This window comes from Delphinus delphis, chromosome 3 (genome assembly GCF_949987515.2).
Source record: "Delphinus delphis chromosome 3, mDelDel1.2, whole genome shotgun sequence".
In the NCBI taxonomy this organism is placed as follows: Eukaryota; Metazoa; Chordata; class Mammalia; order Artiodactyla; family Delphinidae; genus Delphinus; species Delphinus delphis.
In genome coordinates, this window is record NC_082685.1 from 11,238,142 (window position 1) to 11,261,151 (window position 23,010).

At 53.9% G+C, this 23,010-nt stretch overlaps 1 protein-coding gene across 1 annotated transcript; it reads right to left on the reverse strand.

The window, feature by feature from the left end:
• Positions 1–91: 91 nt before the first annotated feature.
• On the reverse strand, positions 92–22,017 carry MAST1 (microtubule associated serine/threonine kinase 1). The gene is made up of 26 exons (XM_060007921.1): positions 21,935–22,017; positions 20,183–20,271; positions 19,632–19,707; positions 17,580–17,658; positions 15,526–15,686; positions 15,331–15,406; positions 14,949–15,158; positions 13,151–13,252; positions 12,915–13,047; positions 12,768–12,835; positions 10,043–10,122; positions 9,745–9,953; positions 7,158–7,296; positions 6,910–7,042; positions 6,608–6,773; positions 6,402–6,503; positions 6,122–6,244; positions 5,488–5,597; positions 4,583–4,761; positions 4,243–4,490; positions 3,702–3,908; positions 3,278–3,507; positions 2,838–2,960; positions 2,576–2,712; positions 1,529–1,716; positions 92–1,428 (listed from the first exon to the last, which is right to left on the reverse strand). The coding sequence occupies exons 1-26, from the start codon at positions 22,015–22,017 to the stop codon at positions 191–193; spliced, it is 4,689 nt and encodes a 1,562-aa protein (XP_059863904.1). The 3' UTR covers positions 92–190.
• Between the last annotated feature and the right edge of the window lie 993 nt (positions 22,018–23,010).

Genomic DNA, 23,010 nt, shown 5'->3' on the forward strand with positions numbered 1-23,010 from the left:
TTACGGTAACCAGGACTGGAGTTCCACCCCTCAACAAGCACACAGGCAAGGGGGAGGAAACATGATGTCCTGCCTTGCTAGGGGAGGAGGGGCGAGCTCTAGGAAGCTCACGCAGCACGGACGCACTTTATTTATATGTGTACATATGTATACAGGCGGCTGTACAGCGCGGGGCCAGTAGCTCCCTTTGCTATGGGCCCGGAGGCATGGGGCAGGGCGCCCCTTTTTTGGTCGGGGCTGCTGGGGGCACAGCTTCAGCAGGGCACCGGGAAGTCAGCGCCACCTCAGGCTTGGTGGTGGGGACCAGGAGGGAAGCAGGTGGGGCTGGGGGCCCTGCACTGCTGGGTACATTCTTTGTTAGGGCTTGGGAGGGGGTCTGGGGCTCTGGGGAGAGCTTGGGAGAGGCAGGTTTGGAACGAGGCCCGCTCAGCGTGGTCCGCTCCTCCACCACCTCCAGCACCCAGCGCTCCCGGCCCCGCGGGGCCTCAGGTGCGGGAGGTGCCAGGGGTGCAGATTCCTGCAACCCCTTGGAGTCCACACTTGGGAGTTGTGGCACCTCAGCCTTGGCCCCAGACCGCACAGGCTCTACGACAATGGGCACCGGGGGCGTGCCTGCTTCGCCGGAGCTGCTGCGCCGGCCCGTCTCGTGTTCCTGCACCGGGCTCAGCGCCGCCTTGGCCACGGCCCTGGCCGCCCCGCCCGCGCCGTCCTCTGTCTGCACGCTCTGGTGTCGCGTGCCGCTGGCGTCCCGCTCCAGGGTCCGGCCCCCGGGGGTCGTCGCGCGGGGCGGAGTGCAGGCCTCGGCGCCACCCGGGGACTCTTTCTCCTTACTCGAAGCCGGCAGCAGCGGGTCCGCGCCCAGGCTCAGGGGCGACTCCTGGCGGCCCAGGCGGCGGACGGCGACCTGCCGGGTCGCGCCGGGACCCTCGACAGGGGGCGTCTCGCCGTCCGACTCGGCGAGGCTATGCAGCGCTAGCTCGCCGTGGAAGTCCTTGCGGAAATCCGGGTGGCCCACCTCGAGGCTGTGTTTGCGCAGCGCGCCCTTCTTGTCGGCGCCCAGCGAGGCTCCCAGTTTCTCTGCTGATTGCACGCGTTTGAGGAGTGGCGAGCGCGGGGGCTCGGCACTCTTAGGGCGCGGGCGCACCACTGGCGGCGACGAGTGCAGCTTGGCCGGAAAGCTCTGCGTCGTGTGAGAGCTGCCCACCGTGTGGCCCGGCAGCGGCGGCGGCGACGCCTGTGTCGGGGACGGCGTGTGCGCTAGCGGCGACAGCGGGATGTTGCCGGCCGACTTGCAGCGCGCAGAGCGGTACTGGCGGTGCAGCTTCGGCGACAGGCCGTGCAGCGTGCTGGGCCGGATGTGGTGCGAGGCCGACGATGCTGGCGAGTTGGGCGTGCTCGAGGCCGGCGAGCTGCTCTGGGACGAGGCGCCTGTGGACGGGCGAGAGAGGACGATGAGCGCCGCGGGCGCCGCCAGGGCACCCACCCGCCACCGCGCGCAGCTCGGCCCCCGCGCAGGCTCAGGGCCTACCTAGGTAGGCGGAGTCAGGCGTGGAGCGGTAGCTGTGGGTGGGCGAGCGCGCCGGCAGTCCGTGCGTGGGCGAGCCCGGGAGGCTGTCACTGGACGACAGCGAACGGTTCAACGACGACAGAGAGCGGCTAGTGTGCAGCAGGTTCGACTGCTTCGTTATCTTGCGGAAGAGGGAGCTACGCTTCTTGCTGGAGGACAAAGAGGGGACCACCTTCCCTAGACCAGACTCCAGAGCTCCCGGCTCCTCCCACTTCAGGACTTCAAGGTACCTCCTGGAACCACCCACCCTTTCTGACCCCTCCCTCTTCAGCTACCACACAGTTCCAGACCGAAGAACTTCCTTTAGCTCCGTCCCACTTGGCTCCTCCCACCTCAGGTCTACCCATTCCTTTCTGACCACTCACAGTCCAAGCTGGAAACACCCATCAAAACAGAACCAACCTTTTTTGGCCGCGTCCACCTGTCTAGCCCCTCCCTCTCCAACTAAACCCACCTGTCAGATTGGGAAAAAATTCACTGGACTCAGCCAGGCTTATCTCAAATCCCCACTCACTCCTTGTCCAGGTCAAACCCACTGATCAAAACAGAAAACTCTCCTGGCTCCACCCACCTCTCCTAGTTCCTCCTACATATAAGGGAAGAAATTATTTCTACTGGCCTGGCATACTCATCCCAGATAGAAATCTCTTCTCCCGGCCCCTCTCAGTCGCCTAAATATAATACATCCAGCAAGGCAGAATCACCTCCTGGACGGCACCCTCTTGGTCCACATCTGCTGGCTCAGCTCTGCTCCCACAGTGCCTTTCCTTCAGCCTAGGAGCTTGGTACATCCTCCTTTCCTGACTCCTCCCGCTTTCCCAGCCCCTCCTTCTCTGTTGTCTTGGTTTTGCTCTTCACTTGGTGGCCCCGGCCACCTTCCCTGTGAATGTCCCTTCTCCTGTCCTCACCTATGCCCCTCCCACGTAAGCCCTGGCCATCGCTCATAAACTGGAGTGTTCCAGGGGCCTGCTGTTTATAGCCCCTCCCACTGCACTTGGCCCCACCCACCTCTCCTGGCCCTCCTTGGCAGAGGGCCGCTTGTTCCTCCGAGCCATTTTGGCCTTGTAGCTGCTGCGCCGCGCAGGGCCGATGCGGATGGAGGTATTTTCGAAGGGCGTGGTGGTCACGGCTACTTTGTTGCCACTCTGGGGGAAGAAAGGGGGAAAGTTCTCTGCTGGAAGCTGCTCTGGCAACTCCAACTCCCCGGGATCTCCCCCACCCTTCGCCCCACCCTCACCCCAAGACAGTTGGCGCTCTCCCATGGACTCACCTTAAGGATCAGCTCGACGACCTCAGGATGCACCATGCCATGCACAGGCTCCCCATTCACGTGGGTGATGAGGTCCCCGGCACAGAGCCCTGCCTCCTGGGCTGGGCCCCCCTCCTCCACGTGCTGGGGATAGGGAACCCCACAGGAGCAGAATTAACAGGCTTGGTAACAAGGAAAGCTCCCTAAGCTTATGTGCCAGACACCTAGCTCTGCAGGCACGGTCATCTTCATAACAGTTTATGAAATAACAGTTATTCTCCCCAGTTTACAAATGAAGAAACTGAGAGTCAGAAAGGAAAAGTTACAGAGGAGGGTCACAGAGGAGTCTCATGCAGGTTGCCTGGTTCCAGAGTTTGAGCTGTCCCTCACCCCTGGGGAAGGGGCGGTGTCTCTCTCCCCACTCCCACCGTGGAACACAGGCTCCGCCCATTAGTGCTCACCCAGACAATGTGGTGTACACTGTAGACATCTGAGTCACCCATGTAGACGCGGATAGCACGCAGTGTGAAGCCATACTTCTTGCCCGAGCGTTGGATGGTGATGGGGGAGCGAAGCCCACTGACAGCTGGCGAGTAGTCCCGACTCGGTGAGGAGTCCCGTGAGGACGGGTTGGAGGAGAGAGATCGTGGGGACATGGGGCTGGCCAAGGGTGAGCTTCCATGGGGGTCCACTGCAGACACAGACCCATGGTCAGAGGTCAAAGCCAACAGACACAGGTCTCCCTGTGTCCGCTCCTCCCTCCTCCCAAGTCAAAGTCCCAGAGCTCTCACTGGCCCATCCCAGAGCCAGTCACTGTGGACAAGGAAAATGCACCTGGCACCAATGGGGGCAGCCCCTCCCCTGCCAGGCGGGGCCCAGTGTCACCTGCAGGGATCATGACAGACAAGGCAGTGGCCGAGGCTGACTTGATGACTTTGCCCCCGGTTCGAGAAGGCCGCTTCTCTACCACCGGGTCTCCTGACAGCTGCTGGTGCCGCGCCCGGCGCAGAACCAGGTCATTGGTGGCTCTCAGGCCTGATGGGTCCCCATCCTTCGAGGATGGGCAGAGGTCGCCTGGGCGTGGGCGGTCGGCTGCAACAGGGCAGGTGGGTTAGGGGTCACTCCAAGGTTATAAACTTCTCGCACGCTGTTCCCTCTGCCTGGAATGCGCTTCCCACTTCTCTCCCTTGCTGGATTGTGAATTTCATGGGAGCAGGTAACATGCGTCACGAACAGCTCCTGACTCAGAGGAGTGCTCAGATACGTTTGTTGACTGACCATGGAAAACGGGTCTTCCTCATATTGATGAGAATCCCAGATTGGAGTGTGAAGAGTACACGAGAACTTGCATAAACAGTACAGGCTCATTGAACGCTCATATATGACCCCTGAGGAATTGGGGAAGGCGGCAGGAAGGGGCACTCACTGGCCTCCGGGTCCCCGGCGCTGGGGGTGCCATCCCCTTGAGCTGCCTCCTTGGGGGCCCGCGCATCCAGCGAGCCTGGGGGGTCGGAGCTGGGCCGAGCAGACCTGCGCAGCCGGGCGTCATCCTCGTCCTCTTGGGGGGCGCTGAAGCGGCTGGGCTCCAGCAGCGCCGAGAAACGGCGGCGCGCGCCCAACGGAGGACTGGCCTCCCCCTCCAGGAAGCTGGCCTCGGACGCCGAGAAGCGCTTGCTGCGCAAAGGGGGCGTGGTCAGAGGAGTTACTCCCCTTCAGATCCAAAAGGACCCAAAAGGACCCAAACCCCAAATCCTGCCCCTGCTCACATCTCCGGGGAGCCCCCTCTCCAGGTCTTCTCGCGCAGGGTCAGGCCACCTAGGCCTTCCCGCTTGCCGGCCACCTTCTCCTCTGGGCCCTTGGCGCTCGGCTCCCGCTTGTTGGTCCCCGCTGCTGCCACGGGGGTCTTGGGCTCGTGCTGCGCCAGCTGCTCCATACTGCTATACACCTTCAAGGACGGATGAGTGGTGATGGAGGCAAGTCCAGCCCCCAGGTCCCGCCTTCCCTCCCGAACCAATCGAATTCCCGCTACTGGACCCGGCCAAACTACGCTCCGCCCCAGTAAAGCCGGGGTCCCAGCCCCCCAATTCTGGGCCGATCCCGACCACCTACAGTTCTTCAGTTCTGGCCCCACCCCACAAAATTAGGCTCCGACCTATTCTAGACCCTGCCCTGCCCAAGCCCTAAAGAATCTGCTCTCCTTCCTGCCCCGCCTCTCCAGGCCCCGCCCAGTTATGTGTGCCTTCGCCCTAGGCAGGTCCTGCACCCCCGCTACGTGCTGTTCCTAAAAGCGAGACGTTGCCCAGCCTCGCCAAGGCCTGGCCCAGCCCCCTCCATCCCCAGGCCCTGACCCCGCCCCTTCCAGATCTAGCCCCGTCCCACTGTGGGTCCTCATTTCCACAACTCTCCAGGCTCCCGTTAGATTCCACTCGATGCCAAAGGTCGGTTCCAAGACATCCAGCGAGGATGTTCCCCCGCCGCCCCCGCCCAAGCCTCATCACTCCCCGATTCTCACCGCCTCAGTAACTTCTCTAGTCTGAGACCTTGGGCCTGGACCCTGCTCCCCATAGCCTCCTCAGCCCCTGGCCACTTCAGGCCCACCTCCATCCCGTACTTAAACACAGGTCCCCCCTCCCGACGGTCTCACCCCACCTCTGTCTCCGCCTGGCCTCACCTTGCTGAAGCGCGGGGAGCAGGAGGAGAACTGGCGGATCTCCACGGGCTCCTCCTCCGTCGTGTCATCCTCGTCATACGAGTTCACATGGTGATACCTGTCTGAGCGGGCTGGAGTGGAGGTGTGGGTCGTGACCGCGGGCATGGGTCCACTCCTCAAATCACACCCCCACCGGAGCCAGGTTCGGGTCCTGCAGGCCCGGCCACGCCCCTGCCCCTTTCTCGGATCAGATTTAGGTCCTGCCCCCTCGCTGGGTCCCCGTCCCACTCTCTGAGGCTTCGTCTAGCCCCGCCTCCACAGAGGCCACATCCCCAGATTGCAACGAAGGCGCTCTCCACCCTGGCTCCGCCTCTGCCAGCCCAGGCTCTTGCCTCGTGCCGCGTCCTAGCACCGCCTCGTAACCTAGGTCCAGTCCCAGTTTTAGAACTTACTCCTGTCCAGGCCCCACCCCTACCCCAGCTTCCTTTCTTACCTTCTTCTCAGACTGAGCCCCGCCCCTATTCCAAGCCCCGCTCCCGACACAACTTCAGCCCTCTCCTCTCGTCTAAGGGGCTAGTCTCCTACCCAGCTGCGTCCCAGCCCAGGCCATATGCAAGTGCCCCCTCAAAGGATCCCACACCCCGTCCCCGCTCACTGTCAAAGTAGCTGGTGTCATCCTCGGACTCCAGGTGGGGGATGAACTCGGCCTTCTGCCTCAGGAGCCCTGTCCAATCCAGGTCTCGAAAGAAACTGTGCTGCTTCACCTCAAAGGCACCGCCTGGGGAGGAAGGGGTGGAGGGTGTAGGGGAGGGAATTCTTGCGACAGCTATGGCCAGCCAAGCAGCCCAGCTCCCCACCCATTTTCTGGCCCAGGGACACGGCACTTGGAGCCCTGCTCCCGGACAACAGACCCCCCCAGCTCTGTGACCCCTTACCTGCCCCTAGCCGGCCCAAGGGGTTAGTCTGCAGGAGGCTGGATATCAGGTGCTGGGCATCCGTGGGCAGGGCCTCGTCTCCCTCGGGCCACAGGATGTCATCTGCAGAGCAAGGTGTAGGGCTGGGGTTCGCTTTTGGAGTCCATGAGGCCCCGGGCCAGCCCATGTTTCCGTGCCCCCTGCCTGCCCACCGCGGAGGCACGCACCACTGATGACCTGTCCAAAGAGCTCTTCAGGTGTGTCTCCAAAGAAGGGCACGCAGCCCACCAGGAACTCGTAGAGAATGATGCCCATGGCCCACCAGTCCACCGGTTTGCCATAGCCCTGGCGCAGGATGACCTCGGGTGCGATGTACTCTGGGGTCCCACACACCTGGGGGCAGGACGTCAGCCCACGCCCTGGCCACAGGAGGGGCCTCCCGGGGGAGCAGTGCCCCCCGCCAGGCCCTGGGCCCCACAGTCCTGCCGGGTCACTCCACCCGAAGTGACCCCCACTCCCGCACACACACCTGTTTGTCCAGGAACTCCCGGGCGTCCTTCTCAATGTGGCCCTCATATAGGTTGGTGGTTAGGCTCATAAGCCCCATCTTGGAAAGGCCAAAATCCGTAAGCTTGATGTGCCCCATGGAGGTGATAAGGAGGCTGCAGAAACAAGCTGAGGTCTCAGCGGCGAGGACCATCCACTTCACTCCTGGCCCTTCCATGCCAGGGCCTCCCGAGGGGCAGGGAAGGAGTGATGGGAAAGGTCAAGGCTCACTTGTCAGGCTTAAGGTCGCGGTGCACGATGCCATAGTTGTGCAAGTACTCGAGCGCCAGCACTGTCTCAGCGAAGTACATGCGGGCCATCTCCACAGGTAGCGCCCCAATGTTCTTCAGCAGGGTGGCGCAGTCCCCCCCTGGGGGTGAAGGAATAGGCCCACGTGAAGAGGGAGGTACCCCTGGCTCAGAGCTGAGCACTCAACATGCACCGTAGTACCGGGTCCCCATCTCACATTGCCCCAATTTTATAGCTAAGGAAAACTGAGGCTTCGATAGGGGTCTCCCTCTCCCCAGCTTGCACAGGGACTGCCCTCTACCAGGCTTCTCTTGTCCTCTTAGCCATCCTCCAATGTCAGTATAATCAGCTGATTTTACCCAGGAGGGGACTGAGACTCAGAGATGTTGGGTCATGCAGGGAGTTGATGGTGGAGGTAAGGTTTGGTTTGGGCCAAGGCTGCCTGCTTATCTACTGAGTTTAGGCCCTTGATCTGGAGTCTGAAACTTGAGGGTCCGGGGCCTTAATATATAAATTACTTGCCCCCACCAGATTTACTGCAAGCAGCATTCATATTTTAGTCTCCTTCGGTGTCCATTTCTCCTTTTTCTTACAAGGGCCAGATTTCCTTCCAGGTTTAACAGCTGGGTCAGCATGTAACCCAAGTTGCGCCAATGACTTTTCCCTATTTTTTCACAAAGATTACTAAGCCCATAGAATGTAAACTGGAATCTGTTGGATAGTAACCTCACTATATCAGGGCCTGTTTAAAGGGAAGTCCACAGAGCCAAAATATGGAGCGATTACTAATGACATAATTTGAGCACCTAGATACAGCCATTCCTGAAGGTGACATGGATTTTTTCTATCACAAGTCAATAAATTTCTTTCTTTCCTTTTTTTTCTCTTGAGCCAGATTTATCTATGTCAGAAACTGATGAATCAGACTTGAAGCCGTGGCCTCTGCAGTGGCAGCACGGAGTCCTAACCACTGGACTGCCAGGGAATCTGAATTTGGGCACCAGATAATCCTGACACACACTTATGCAGAGAATAAAGTGCCCATGTGGCCATGGTCTTCCTGAGCCTTATATCCCTTGTTGCCAAACTCACTACATGAAACAACCTTGTCTCTTTTGGCTTATTTTTCTTGTTTATTGTATGTTTATACAGACTTGAATGTTACCTACATGAGGGAAAAGTGTGTCTGTCTGGGTAACCACCAGCGCCCAGCACAGCATGTGGCATGAGGGAGATGATGAGGGGACACCTGTTGAGTGACTGAATGCTCAATTAAGGCTCGGAAGTGGCACAGTTGTATCCCTGTGAGATCATGTGTGTGTCCTAATAACCATAATACATGTCTGTTTGGATGATAGATGGATTAATGTTGGGGATGGATAAACAGATGAAAAACCTATACAGTGGTGGTTGGATGATTGGATGGATGGCAAATGGACAGATAAATTGATGGATGAATTGTGGATGAATAGATGGATTTAAATAGCTTGCTAGAGAAAATGAGATAGCTGCTAGAATGGAGGTTTGGAAGAATGAATAAAACTAAGAACAGTAAATGGATGGATGGAAAGAGGGATGGACAGCCGATGGATTAATAAATAGGTAAATAGGTATTGGTGGAGAGATGGATGGTAAGTAGTTAGGTGAATAAATAGATAGATGAATGAATGTCTAGATATAGAAAAAGATGGATTGATGGAAAACAGATGTACAATACAAGCAATGAACCCTAATATAAATTACGGACTTTAGTTAATAATTATGTATCAATATTTGTTCATCAATTGTAACCAATGTATCATACTAATACAAGATGTAAATAACACGGGAAACTGGGGGAAGGGGAAGCGAGTATGTGGGAACTCTCAGTACTTTCCAATCAATTTTTCTATAAACCTAAAACTGCTCTAAAAAGTGAAGTCTATTAATTTTAAAAAATAGATGTAGGGCTTCCCTGGTGGCGCGGTGGTTGGGAGTCCGCCTGCCAATGCAGGGGACACGGGTTCGTGCCCCGGTCTGGGAGGATCCCACATGCCGCGGAGCGGCTAGGCCCGTGAGCCATGGCTGCTGGGCCTGCGCGTCCGGGGCCTGTGCTCCGCAAGGGAAGAGGCCACAACAGTGAGAGGCCCGCATACCACACACACAAAAAAAAGATGTAATATAATATTGTAAATCAACTATACTTGAATAAAATAAATAACAATGTAATGGATAAACAGAAATATGGATGGACAAACAGATGGATAATCAAATGGATGGATGGATGGAGAGATGGCACATAGATACATGGATAGAAAAACAGATGGATTAGCAAATGAATAGATGAAATGAAGGAAGGGTGGATAATTGGATGGATGTATCTATATTGAGAGAAATGAAGATAAATCAATAGATGGCTGGATATAAATAAACAGATGGAATGGATGATCAGTGACTGAATGGATAAATGGTTGGATAAACATACAGGTGGGTAGTTAATTTGGTGACTGGGACTCAGGCAGGCCACCCCCAGCAGCCCTGACTAGCGAGCATCCCCTCATCTTCCCTGCAGCCCTGCAGGCAGCCACACCTTCCACATATTCCATGACCATGCAGAGGTGGCGCCGGGTCTCAAAGGAGCAGAACATGCCGACCACAAAGGGGTTCTCAGCGAAGGTGAGGATGTCGCGCTCCACGAAGGCCTGCTGGATCTGGTTGCGCAGGATCAGGTTCTGCTTGTTGATCTTCTTCATCGCGAAGCGCTGCCTCGTTTCCCGGTGCCGCACCAGGTAGACGGCGCTGCAGGGGGAGAGAGCGAGGACCGGCCATCACCTCCGAGACACCCGGCCTCCGCCACCCTCCCCCCGCCAGAGCCCCGGGTGGCTCACCCGTAGGCACCATTGCTTATGAGCTTGATGGTCTCGAAGTCATTCTCTCCAGGTGGTTTCTTAGCCTTGCTGCTTCGGCCCTGCAGGGGAAAGAGGGAGACCACTCCATCATCATCATGAGACTGGCACTCTTGTTATTCCACCTAACACATGGGGAAACTGAGGCACAGAGGGGGTGGGTGTGTCCTTCATCCAAGTGCCACAGTGAGGGAGTAACAGAGTCAAGACGTGAACCCAAGACTGGCTGACCCTGAAGCCATATACTGATACCTAACTTCTCTCCATTAGGAAAGAAACCTACAAAATGGCTAATCACTCTAATATATAAAGAGCTCTCAGACATCAACAAATAAACTAACAATTGAAGAGAAAAAATAGGCAAGATATGTGAATTAGAGTTAGAGCTCTTAACCATGTGAAAAAATGTTAAACCTCACATATAACGACAAAAAGGCAAACTAAAACTACCTCAAGATACCATTTTGCACTCAGAAGATTGGAAAAAAAAAAAAAAAATCCAAAAAGCTGACACTCTGTAGGTAAAGCTGTGGGGAAACAGATACTTTTATACCTTGCTGTTGGGAGTATAAATTGGTACAGCCTCCATGAAAGGTACTTGGGTGTATATCAGAATTACAAATGCATGTTCCCTTTAATCCAGCAATTTCACTTTTGAATTCATGCTACAAATATGCTTGCACATGTGAAAAATGACCTATGTACTATCCTGCTCATTGCAAGACTGGAAACAATCCATACACAGGAAATTGGTTAAATAAACACATGAGGGGATATAATCTAAAGGAATATTGTACCGTTGTTTTGTTTTGTTTTGTTTTGTTTTTGGCTGCATTGCGCCGCATGCAGGATCTTAGTTCCCTGACCAGGGATCGAACCCGTGCCCCCTGCAGTAGAAGCATGGAGTCTTAACCACTGGACCGGCAGGGAAGTCCTGTACATTTTAAAAATGAGGAATATCTCTGTACACTTATTAGAAAGTTCTCCAAAGTATTTTGTTAAATGGGGAGGGGGGTAAGGAACAATATTACTGTATGCTTTTGTGTAAAAAAGGGGACAAAATATAATCATATTTGAGGTAATAGGGATATGGGGGACAAGAATGGGTATAAGATTTTTCACTGTATGTCTTTTTAAAAAATAATATTTATTTTTCTTAGGGACAAGAGATTTATTACATAAATATTTCACAAAAAGATCTATGAGATATAAAAATATTGAACTCTACACTCCTAAAAATGTAGGCCAAAAGAGTCTGACACAAACATTGACAGAATTACAAAGAGAAATTACTCAGAACAAGAATTTAACACATGGCTCTCAGAAACTATCAGATCAATCCGGCAAAAAAAAAAAGATGAATAGGAAGATGGAAGATTTGAATCACTCAATTCACAAGTTCGATTGAATGGAATTACATAGGATCCTACAAACAACAATTAAAGATAAATACCTTTTTAAAGTTTTAGACTTTTGAGTGATGTCATTCCATTACCTATTCAAAAAATTAAACAAATGGCATGTATAATGAGATTCAAAAAAAATATATATATATATATATATGACAGATGTGTGTGTATGTATGTGTGAATTCATAGACACAATTTGAAACAAAAGTCACAAATCCAAATGCCTTCATGGGCCAGGCATACCAGGTGAGAGCCATGGGTGGCTGGGGTGTGGATACCCCATATCATAGGCCAGCCCCCACTCAGTGTCAGCTGGTTCCATCACAGTATTGTCAGAACTTCTAATTTTTCAAAAAGGCACAAACCCAGATTCTAATTTTAATCTTCTGATTTCTATAGTTTGTTTCACATTTTTGAAAACACTAGGCAGCTCAGAGAAAACACATGCATGACCATTATGGTGGGCAATCTCCACCAGATACGTGGAACATCTACCAAGTGTGGTTGGCCTGGGGGGTGGAATTATAGTAATTTTTACTATGCTGAGCTGTTAACACACAGAGACACTCAACCCACTCAAAACTCCATGCAGTGTTCCTCAAGAAATTAAAAATAGAATTACCATGTGACCCAGCAATTCCACTCCTAGGTATGTACCTAAAAGAACTGAAACATTCGTTCCAACAAATACTTGTACACAAATGTTCACAGCAGCACTGTTCACACAATAGCTAAAAGATGGAAACAACCTAAATGTCCATTGATGAACGATGGATAAACCAAATGTGGCCTATTTTATTCAGCCATGAAAAGGAATGAAGTACTGATTTATGCTACAGCAGGGATAAGCCTTGAAAACATTATGCCAGACACCAAAGGCCACAGAGTGAATGATTCCATTTATATGAAATATCCAGATTCAGCAAATTCATAGAGACAGAAAGATCTAGAAAGCAGATCAGTGGTTGCCAGGGGCTGTGGGGGAGGGAGGATGGGGAGGAACTGCATAATGGGCACAAGGTTTCTTTTTGGGATGATGAAAATGTTCAGGAACTATACAGAGGTAATGGCCACACAACATTGTGAATGTAGTAAATAACAATGTTATGTGTATTTTACCAGGAAAAGAAAAAAGCCTATGAAGGAAGAGCTATTATTAACCCATTTTAGAGTTGGGGAAACTGAGGCTCAGAGTGGGGACCAAGAGGTCCACCCAGCCTGAGGACAAAGAGCCAGGAGGTGAGCCCCGACCAGTCGGGCCAGACCAGAGTGTTGCCTGCTGGGCCACCTGGCCTTACCTCAGAGAGGTCGTCCTGCTCAGGTGTGTTAGAGCCGCCACTGTCCTGTTCCTCCAGGTGTACCACATCTAGGAAGGGAATGAGAGTGAGTGGAGACTGGGGTCCCAGCTGGTTCACCCACAGTCCCCTGCAGCCAGCAGCCAGCACCTGGAAAGGGGTCACGGGTGAGGCCCAGCTGGCGGATGATGTAGCGGGGGATGTCCGTCTTGACAAGGTGGCCCTCCTTCGCATGGCCCTCGGCTGCCTCCAGCAAGTGGTAGAACTCCTCGGGGTTGAATTCCTGAGGCAAGGCAGGGTGCGCTCAGGGTGAACTCCAAGGTGTCCCAGCCAACCCCTCCCCAGTCCCCCACCAACTGCCCCCCGCCCATGCCCAGCCCCCTTACCAGGCACTCCAGCAGCCTCGCTGGGCGTGAAATGATAATGAGCAGCTTCTTCACCAGCTGAGTGACAAAGGCCACCTCCAAGCTCTCGGAACGTTCATAGGCCTGGGGTGCAGGGCATAGTGGGGGTGTGGTTCACAGGTGCCTTTCCTGAGCCAGGCTTCTCTCCCATCCCCACAGGAACGGACAATACTGCTGCTGTTGTCCCATTTTACAGATGAGTAAACTGAGGCCCAGGCCACATGGTAAAAATAATCATTATTGTTACAGCAAACATGGTCCTAAAACCTTCACTCACTCAATTCATCTTCAAAACAGCTCTATAATCCAGGCCGAGTTAAAAATCCCTCTGCCTGGCATGCTCTCTTCTCAGATCCTTGCATGGCTTCCTAATTCTCCTCCTTTAGGTCTTTGCCCAGTTGTCAACTCCTCATGGAGGCCTGCCTTGAACCCTCCAATCCAAAATCACACTCCACTACCTGGTAGGACTCTCAATCGCCGTTACTCTACTCTCCTGTTCCTGTTTTCTATCAAACAGGCCACGTATTAATTTATCTATCATGCCTATCAAAGTCAGGACTATGGTGAGGCAAATGAGGCAGTCACCTTGGACACCAAAACCCTCAGTCTTCAAGATAACTAATATTTTAATGCACTATTTGAAAAATCAAAATTAACGCAGAAAAAAATGATAAGCAAAACTTATTTATTTTTTGGCCGCAAGGCTTGTGGGATCTTAGTTCTCTGACCAGGGATTGACCAGGGATTGAACCTGGGCCCTGGAAGTGAAAGCACCGAGTCCTAACCACTGGACCGCCAGGGAATTCCCAGAAAAATTTAAATAAGGACAGGATCCCAGAGAGCTGGGCCAAACCATACTGGAGCTTGAATCAAAAGGAAACGTGTGGGACCGTCTCTACATGTTTTTCAAATGATTAATGATTTTAATGAAAACAGTATTACTGATTAGTTCGTTTCCCTTAAAACCAGGAAAGTTAAATTATAACAAATTTTGGTTTAATTATAAATAAAACATTTAAACTTAATGTCAAGTTTTAACATACTTTTTTTCCCCAACTTTTTCAATAATTAATGTTCTGAAGGGGGAAAAAAATCACCTGCCTCATCCTAGTCTCAGTTCTGATGCCATCTGAAGAGGTAGCATTTGAGTAAAGACCTGAAGGAGGTGAAGGATGTTAAATTCCTGCTTCCTGTTTGGGGGGTTGGGAGGGATAAATTGGGAGATTGGGATTGACATATACACACTATTGTATATATAAAATAGATAACTAATAAGAACCTACTGTATAGCACAGGGAACTCTACTCAATACTCTGTAATGACGTATATGGGAATAGAATCTAAAAACGGAGTGGATATACGTATATGTATAACCGATCCGCTGTGCTGTACAGCAGAAACTAGCACAACGTTGAAAATCAACTATACTCCAATAAAATTAATTAAAACAGTGAAAAAAATAAAAGAAACTTTTACATTATTACTGTCAATATCACCAAATTATGTGAAAATCTTGGTTATAACAATATAGTGATTTTGATGAAATAAAGGCAAAAGGTGCATTTTGTGAAATAGATACGTGTATATATAAATTCCTGCTTCCTCCATCAGACCTAGAGCGGGGCTTTAGTCTTTCTCCTCCACCCTTCAATCCACACTAGCCCCTTGGCACGTGGCAGGCGCCCCCTGAGTGGATGTGGGATGAAGGAAACTATGGGGCCATTGAGCCTGATTTGGGGGTTCAGAGCCTGAGGTGTGGCCGGCCTCCTGGTGCACTCACGTCCTGCAGCAGCTTCTCCAGGTTTTCCTGCAATTCGTAGAAGTATACGGTGGTGATGAGGCCGTCGCGGGACTTGGTCAGGCAGTCCCGGGCCAGCTCGATGATCTGGTGGTGAATGAAGCTGAGCACGCCGTCGGCCAGCGGCAGCACGCTGTCAGGTTCGTAGGCGCGGGCGAAGTCGCGCAGCTTCTCTTCCATCTGCGCGGTGGCCTGTGGGAGGGACGGAGGCAGGGCCGGGATGCCGGCGCGGGGCTCAGCCCAGAGGCAGTGGTTGCCAAAGCCTGCACGGCGCGGCGCCGGCCGCCAGGGGGCGCGCGGAGCTAAAGCGAGCGAGGGCTCCGGCCGCCCCGCTTCCCTGCAGCCGCCCCCTGCCCCGCCTCACCTTCGGGAACCTCTCCTTGTAGACATGGTTCATCATCACGATCTCGTTGTCGTAGGAGGAGGGGGAGCGCCCGGGGCTGCGGAGAGAGAAGCCCATCGCGTCCAGCCACTTTCCTCCAAAACTGCAGACAGGCGTCTCGCAGGGCATGAGCCCCCAGACCCACCAGCTTGGACGGGGAGGGGGATTCAGGCCCACCTGAGGCTCCGCGAGCGAGGCCGCACCGCAGGGGAGCGGCGGCCACCATCCTCATCCGTGATGCTCTCGGTGCTGCCGAAGTGTTTGGAGAGGAAGTGGAGCTCGTCCACGGTGGGCTGGTAGGGCAGCTGGTGCAGGCGCTCCTGGGAGGAGCAGGAAGACTGGGGGGAGGGGCGGGGCCGGGGTCAGAGCCACCACGTTCCCCCACAGCTCGGGACCCTGGTCTGGGACCCCCGCGGCTGGCGGGCCACTGAGTAAGGCCAGAATCTGGACCTGGCTTATGATTCTTGGATCCCAAGGCCCAGCTTGGGATTCCTGGCAACAGAGGGGGGCGGGGGGGGGGCAAGGACAGACACAGATGAGAACAGTGACACAGACATGAATGTGGCCCGAGGGAGCCTGTGAAAACCTGAGTCAAGTCTCATGCCTCCTCTGTTCAGAAGTCTCCATGGCTCCCACGGTACTCATGGTGAATGCCTAAGTCCTCCCCACAGCCCACAAGGTCTTGCAAGATCTGATCCTGTCTCCTTTCCATCACCTCCTCCCACTCTCCCCCTCACCTGCTTCAGCTGCACAGGCCTCCTTGATGGTCCTTGAACAAACCAGGCACACTAGTGCCTCAGGGCCTTTGCACTGACTGTTCTCTCTGTCTGTGACACATCTACTATGGATCACTTCTCCTTCAAGTCTTTGCTTTAAAGTCACCCTTCGGGAGGCCTCCTCTGACCACACGCATCATTCCCTCTCCTTGCCCCAACTCGTTTCTTCTTGCTGACTTCTTATCTCATTACTTACTACTGTACATCTTTATGACTTATTTGTTACTGCTGTCTGCTCCTCCAGGGCAGGGATTTGGTTCTGTTTGGCCCCAGTCAGGGCCTGGCATGCAGTTGGGGCAAACACAGACCCACAGACATCAGTGGAGAAACACAAGGACAGCCACCTGATTCTGCAGGCAGGATGATCTTTTTCAACATGATATCACTCACTTTCTTGCTTAAAACTCCCCAACCCATCATTATCTATTAATGTTTTCAGTGCACACAATCTATGACCTACAGAATCAGTAGGTCAGACTGAATTTTTAATTTAATTTAATATAAAGCAAAACAGCCTTTCTACGGCTTCCCACTGCATTTAGAATAAAATCCACCTCACGATCCTGGCCAAGAAGTCCCAGCATGAGGAGGGTTGCTGCCTGCCTCACCTCCATCCCTTCACTTCCAACCCAAAGCTCCAGCCACACAAGGCTATTTTCACCTTTCTAAATGTGAAAAGTTCTCTGTTGCCTCTGGGAGTTTGCACATGCTGCTCCCCTTTGCTGAAACACCCTTCCCTCCCTTCTTCCACCTGCCAACCCCCTGCTGATCCTTTGTCTTGGCTTCAAGGCCACCTCTTCCAGGAAACCTTCTTTGACCCTCCTTCCAGCTCAGTCAGGTGCCTCCCCTCTGCTATCATCCCCTTGCCTTATGCTACCCCCATCACAGCTCCGACCACCCCAGCACCCCAAGTTATAAATGCCTTCTAACTGATCTGTCTCCTCCCATGAGGGCTTTGTGAATCCTTGGGCCCAGACCCAGCTTGTAGAGCCCCACACACATGACAGTCATGTGATAAAAGTCTGCTGAACATCACACCAATGTATGGATGAGTGAACCAGAGAGACATGTAGAAAAGAGGGCAGATGGAGAGAGAGACTTTGGGTACTGCAGTGGGGGAGCAAATGGGCTCTGGGTGAAAGGGGTGTGTCCTGGCCCTGGCCAGCTGCAGACACTTGGGCAGTTGTCTTAACACATGAGCCTTAATGTCATTATCCGAGGTAAGTAAAATAAGTAAGTTAAATAAGTAAAGTAATTAAAATAAGTCCGAGGTAAGTAGGACCCCCAAGAAGATATGTTGAAGATGGAGAACAGGACCTTGGAGGGGACTTGGAACTCACTAAGGGATGGACAGATGACACCCTTGGAGAACAAGAGAAACCCAAAGCTCTCATTTAGGCCAGTCCAGCCGGCCCCCCGCGGCTCCCACCCACCGGCCCCGCCTGCCACACTCACCGAGACGGTGGAGCTGGGCGTGTTGGTGCCATAGCCAGACGAAGGGAGTGAAGCCAGAGACCAACGGCGTCCGTCCGCCCTGGAACCCAGCCGACATGCTCAGAGGCCGCCAGGCCCCACCAGACAGCCCCATTCCTCAGGGTGTGAGAGAAACCACTGGCCGTGGCCAGAGCAGGAGGTGGGGGAATATATCTGCACTCTGAGATTCCTGAAGTCCCCCAGAGTCAAGGAGGTAAAGAGGAAGTCTTCCAGCCAGGTACCCGGGACCTGGAGCAAAGATCAGTCTTCTCTGCTCCTTCCCATTTATACTCCTCTCCTGTCAACCTCATGCCAAACAAGCCCCCAAAGTGAAAAAAGCCCACTCAAGGAAGTCATCCCAGAGGGACCCCAAAAGATGACCGCTAGAGGACCCCCATGAGAAAATTCTCAGAGGAAGATCACTTGGGTCTTTTCAGAGAAGAAATATTCCTTCCTCATAGACACACACACACGCATGCTCCCATAGACACAATCACTCTCATGGCTACATCCATTAGTATTACTGTTACTAGTACGGTTGAGTTCACACACTGAAAGTCACACACATTCACACCACGTGACTCTTCAACACAGACACTTACATGCATTCACTGTTCCATACATGGACCCAAATATCACATGTTTCCAGGCTAACACACAATCATACATGAAAAAAGAGATGTACAGTCACATATAGACATATATACTTACAGAGACCTGGTACTCACACACTCTGACATACACACACACTCCCCCACACACTCTAGACTTTCACATTCACGTGACACACATTGAAGACACCCTCACGCAGTCAGTCACACATTCAAACTCTCAGCCACACACTCATTCACACTCCCACACAAATTACATATTCACATGGAGACACACATGGAGGTACATGTTTCCTCAGCTATTCACACACACATTTACAACCCTAGAAGTACACAGTCACACACGTTCACTCTCACACGCTGATACACACCCATGGATACAAAAACAGGCATGGGCTGCCTCCCATATTCACAGCCTCACAAACTCACACACATCCCCATCAGCACACAGATTGCACACTCACGTGTACACACACTCCCATGCACTGGAATCCTCTCTCCAGGCAGTGACCTCGCTCAGCTCACCTGCTTCCCAGCTCACCCTCCATGTAGGTAACCACATCCGGCCCAATCTTGGAGCCCTTTTCTGGCTCCCTATTGCCCTCAGCTGAATTCCACGGTCGCAGGGAATCCCCACTCTTCCAAGGGAGCCGTCCTCTGTCCCCACAGTCTCCTGTGACTCGCACCCCACAGCTTTCACCAGCCTTTGCGGTGACCTGCGTTGCCTCCCCAACTCAACTCCAAGGATAGAGAAGGGATGTGGTTCACCCCATATCCCAGGTCCCAGAACACAGCAGTTGTTCAGACGTTTTTAGAATGAATAAAGTTCAAAAAAAAAAGAGACCCACCCAAACACCCTGGTGACTCCTCAAAGATTCCCCCTCAAAATTCAAAGAATCTCTCTTTCTCCCCCAATCTCGACAAAGCCCCCCAGAAAATTCATCTTAGGGACACTCCAGAAACCCACAGAGACCCCCGGAGGGAAACCTGAGATTTCTCCTCTTGGGCCCTCGAGAAATAGCCCTAGGGGCCCTCCCCCACGTCAAGGACCAAGTCTTTCGATGGGCATCAAGCAGTCTGCGCTTGCGCACTTCCTCCCTGCTTCCCTGTCCTGTTGCTATGGAAACGCCTGGCCTGGAGAGCGAGGCTTGGGAGACTAAGACCCAGGCCCCTTAGCGCAAGCGCTTTCACTCCGCGGCAAAGGAAGCTCCGCCCCTTCCCTGGTTCTGAACTGGTGGTTGGCCCCGCCTTCTTATAGGTCCCGTCCCTAAGACTGGGTGCCTGTTCCCGCCAGGACGTTGGGGCACTCTGCGGGTCCCTCAGGCCTGACTCGGGTGCAATTAGAAGGGGAACAGATGGTGGCCCAGACAGTGGGTAGGGAGGGTATGGCCAGGGTTCTGGGGCCCTGGGGAGAGGGACTCACCTTCGGGAGGAGGCGAAGGAGAAATGGGCGGGGGTGTTGGGGGAGAAGTTACGGGGACTGTCCAGGGGACTGCTACCTGTGGCGGAAAGAGAGGGATCTTCAGGCTTGGGATAGAAGGCAATCCCATCAAACCTCCTGATCCTCAAAGCGGGTTCCAAACAGCAGCTTGTCCCCTCTTTAGTCTAATCCCACCCACGTATGGGTGGACCGCTCCCCTTAGCTGTGGCCCTGCCTCTCAAAATGTTTTGGCTACCGAGTCAGCCCAGCCCCTCTCCAGGCCGATTCCGTCTTTTTCGAGGTGGCCCCGCCCCTTAGGTATGGCTCCTCCTTTCTGCTCCATCCCCTTTCCAATCAAGCTCCTCCTGGGCCTCCGCCCACAAATGCCCGTCCCCCTGCGGACCGGCCAAGCCAACACAAGATGGCTCCGCCCCTTGTCCAATCCCGGTCCTCTCCGTCTAGACTCTGGACCACCACTCCTGTGGCATGGACACACCCCTCGCCTGTGACCACGCCTCCTCTAGTCTGGCCCACAAACCCACCACCTGTCTCACCCAGGTGTCCAGGCAGTGGGGAGTGGGGTCGCGGCAGCGTGGGCGAAGTGCTGGTCAGGATGAGACTTTTCCGGTTACTGGTGCGGCAGCTGCGGGGAAGGCGAGGCAAGGGACCGGACCCGGCCGTAGCCCAGTGAGTTTGTGCACCCAACCCGTGGTCCTCCCATCTCAGATCCCGACCTGTCTCCCAACTGTGTGTGCTTGGATGTGCTCCCAAAGGATTGCTCAGAGGAGGAGGCAGTGGAGGCTTCGGTAGGACTGTGTATGGGAGGTGATGCGTATGTGTTGTGTATGTGCAAGACTCCTGGTGTGGATCATGTGTGCCCATGCATGGCACAGTGTATCAGTCAGGGGTGATAGTCATGTCCACGTGATACTAATGGAGATACTGAGTGTCTGTGTGTCTTTGGGTCCTTGCGTGACATTCGCTGTGTGTATCCAGGTGTGGCACCCGTGTGTGAATTCAGCACTGGGAGCATCCTAGTGTGACATCATGTGTGACAGTCCTTGGGTTTATCTTGTGTGACATGACCTGTGGCTTTGTGTGTCTATATGACACAGTGTAACGCCACTTGTCCATGGCTAGATGTGCCACTGTGTGCTGTAAAGTGTGCGTGATGCATGATTTCTGCTACGTGTCTGTCTTCGTGTAGCAATCTGAGTCTGTATGAGACACTGTCCTTGTGTCTGAGTGTGACATTCACCATGTGTGTTCCCGTGTGGCATCTACTGTGTGTGAGTTTAACACCCTGTGACACTGGGCACGTCTGAGCATACCACTGTGTGTGACATGGATGAAAATGAGTGAAAACCTGTGATATTGTGTGTGTCTCCGACTCTGCAAGATTCTGTGTCTGTTATTCTATCATCCGTGTGGCACAACATATGACATGCTTAGGTGATATCGTATATTGTGACATTGCACGGATGTCATTGCCACACATGTGTCTGTGTGCATTTCAGATGGCACAATTGTGTGTGTGGATCACCAGGCATGTGACATCTTACTGAGTGTACACTACACTGTGCCTGTGGGCTTACTTGTCTGTGTGATGCTGCGAGTGTCCTTGTGTGTCTGTGTGTGCCTCTGACCTATGGCCACCATATGGCTGGGTACGCGTGGCGGCTCCCGGGTGTATCTGGGACACTAGGGCTGTTGTGTGTGTATGTGTGTGTGACATCATGTCCTGAGTGACGCTATGTGTCACTATTTTTCGTATGAGGCTGTGTTCTTTGGGGGGCGGTTGTGCTATGATAAAAGCCCCCCCTTTCATTCTGCCCCTCAGGATCCCAGCTTCCAAAGAGGGACCCTCCAGCCCCTCCATTCTCTTCGCACACACCCCCCTCCCCGGCTCAGTGACTGAGCATATTCGCGCGGCCAGAGCACGCGGCATGGGGGTGGGGGGAGGCCAGGCTGCGGCTATTGTTCTGAGGGTGCTAAGCCCCCCACCCTCCCCTTCTTCCCCTACCCTCACCGGGCTGCCGGAGCCCGCAGCGCCATCAGACAAAGGCGCCTCAATCCCCCACCAGGCGCAGCCCCCTCCCCCCGCGGCGGTCCTTTCTAGCGTGCAGTCCCCCCAGCCTCAGCCCACACTGCCCCCCATTCAGCCCCATCCTTGGCAGGAAGGCGCGAGCGAGCACCTCTGGCGCAGCTGGACCGGGTGCAGCATCCCGGGCCCCGCCCTGCAGCAGCAGCCGGAGGGCGGTTTTGGGGGAAGGGCCAGGTCAGGGTCTGAGGGATCGGGGGTCTACCTCTTGGTGCGACGGAACATACTGCCGCCAGGGAAGGAGGGCATCGAGAAATTGGAAAGCGCGGTCCAGAGAGAGTCAGACATGACCCGGCGGCGGCGACATGGTGGCAGGTGCGGCAGCGGCGGCGGCGCGGGGAGCAAACGCGCGGGGCGGAGGCTGGAGCCGCAGCGGGCAGGGTAGGGCGGGGGAGGGGAAGGCCTGCGGCTGCCGCTAGCCAGAAGGGGGCGCTGCAGTGCACCAGCGCGTCTGGCCCCGCCCGCGCGCCCGCCTGGCGCCCCCACCCGGGCCGGAGAAGGGGCGGCCAGCCCCGCGCGTTTCTCCCCAGGGCTCACCTGCTGCTTTTCCGGGGCAGGGGCAAATCTTTCTGGAAGGCAAAGGAGCAAAAGGATAGAGGTCAGCGGGGACCAGCAGCCACTGCCCAAAAGCCCTGTCAGCCCCCTGGAGGGGTAGAGGTGGGATGGGACAGGTCCTTCATCAGCATGGTCACCTGCGCCCTTGGCCATGAGGTGAGGGCTGGGCTCCTAGGGGAAAAGGGTACCAGGGTGATTCCTCTCCCGACCCCCAGAGGCCAGCAGAGGGCCCCCTATAGGACTCCCGAGCTGGCGTCTCAGTATGTGTTTGTGCAAATGAAAACATCCAGGAGTCGTTATTTGAAAAATATTTCTTGAGCACCTACTGTATGACAGGCCCCGTGCTAGGCACTGGGGACACAGCCGTGAATGAGACAAAAATCCTGCCCTTTGGGGACTAGCATTGAAAGGAAGGAAGCAGACAACCAAGATTAACATAGAAGTGAATGAAATAATTTTAGACAGAAATAAATGTTATGAATAAAATTAAGCAAGGTGATGTGATGGAAAATGGCTAGGAGGGGGACATGATAGTTACAGAGGTCTGCTCTGTGGAGATGATTTTTAAGTTTGTTGCTGAAAAATAAAAGTCAGCCCTGGGAGGCTCTGTGGCGAGAGCATTCCGGGTAGAGGGAATTGCAAAGGCCTGGAGGTAGGAATAAACTTGGCATGCTCAAGCATGAAAGGGTGAATGACTGGATGGATGAATGAATGATTCCTCCACAC

What these genes read in the sequence shown, in the direction of transcription:
- MAST1 (XM_060007921.1), bottom strand. Translation starts at nt 22,017, where the DNA reads ATGTCTGACTCTCTCTGGACCGCGCTTTCCAATTTCTCGATGCCCTCC. An exon ending in CCCACTGCCTGGACACCTGG is followed by an intron (nt 19,708 to 20,182) that starts GTGAGACAGGTG and finishes TTTCCGCCACAG; the next exon opens with GTAGCAGTCCCCTGGACAGT. An exon ending in CGAGGCTGCTGGAGTGCCTG is followed by an intron (nt 13,048 to 13,150) that starts GTAAGGGGGCTG and finishes GCCTTGCCTCAG; the next exon opens with GAATTCAACCCCGAGGAGTT.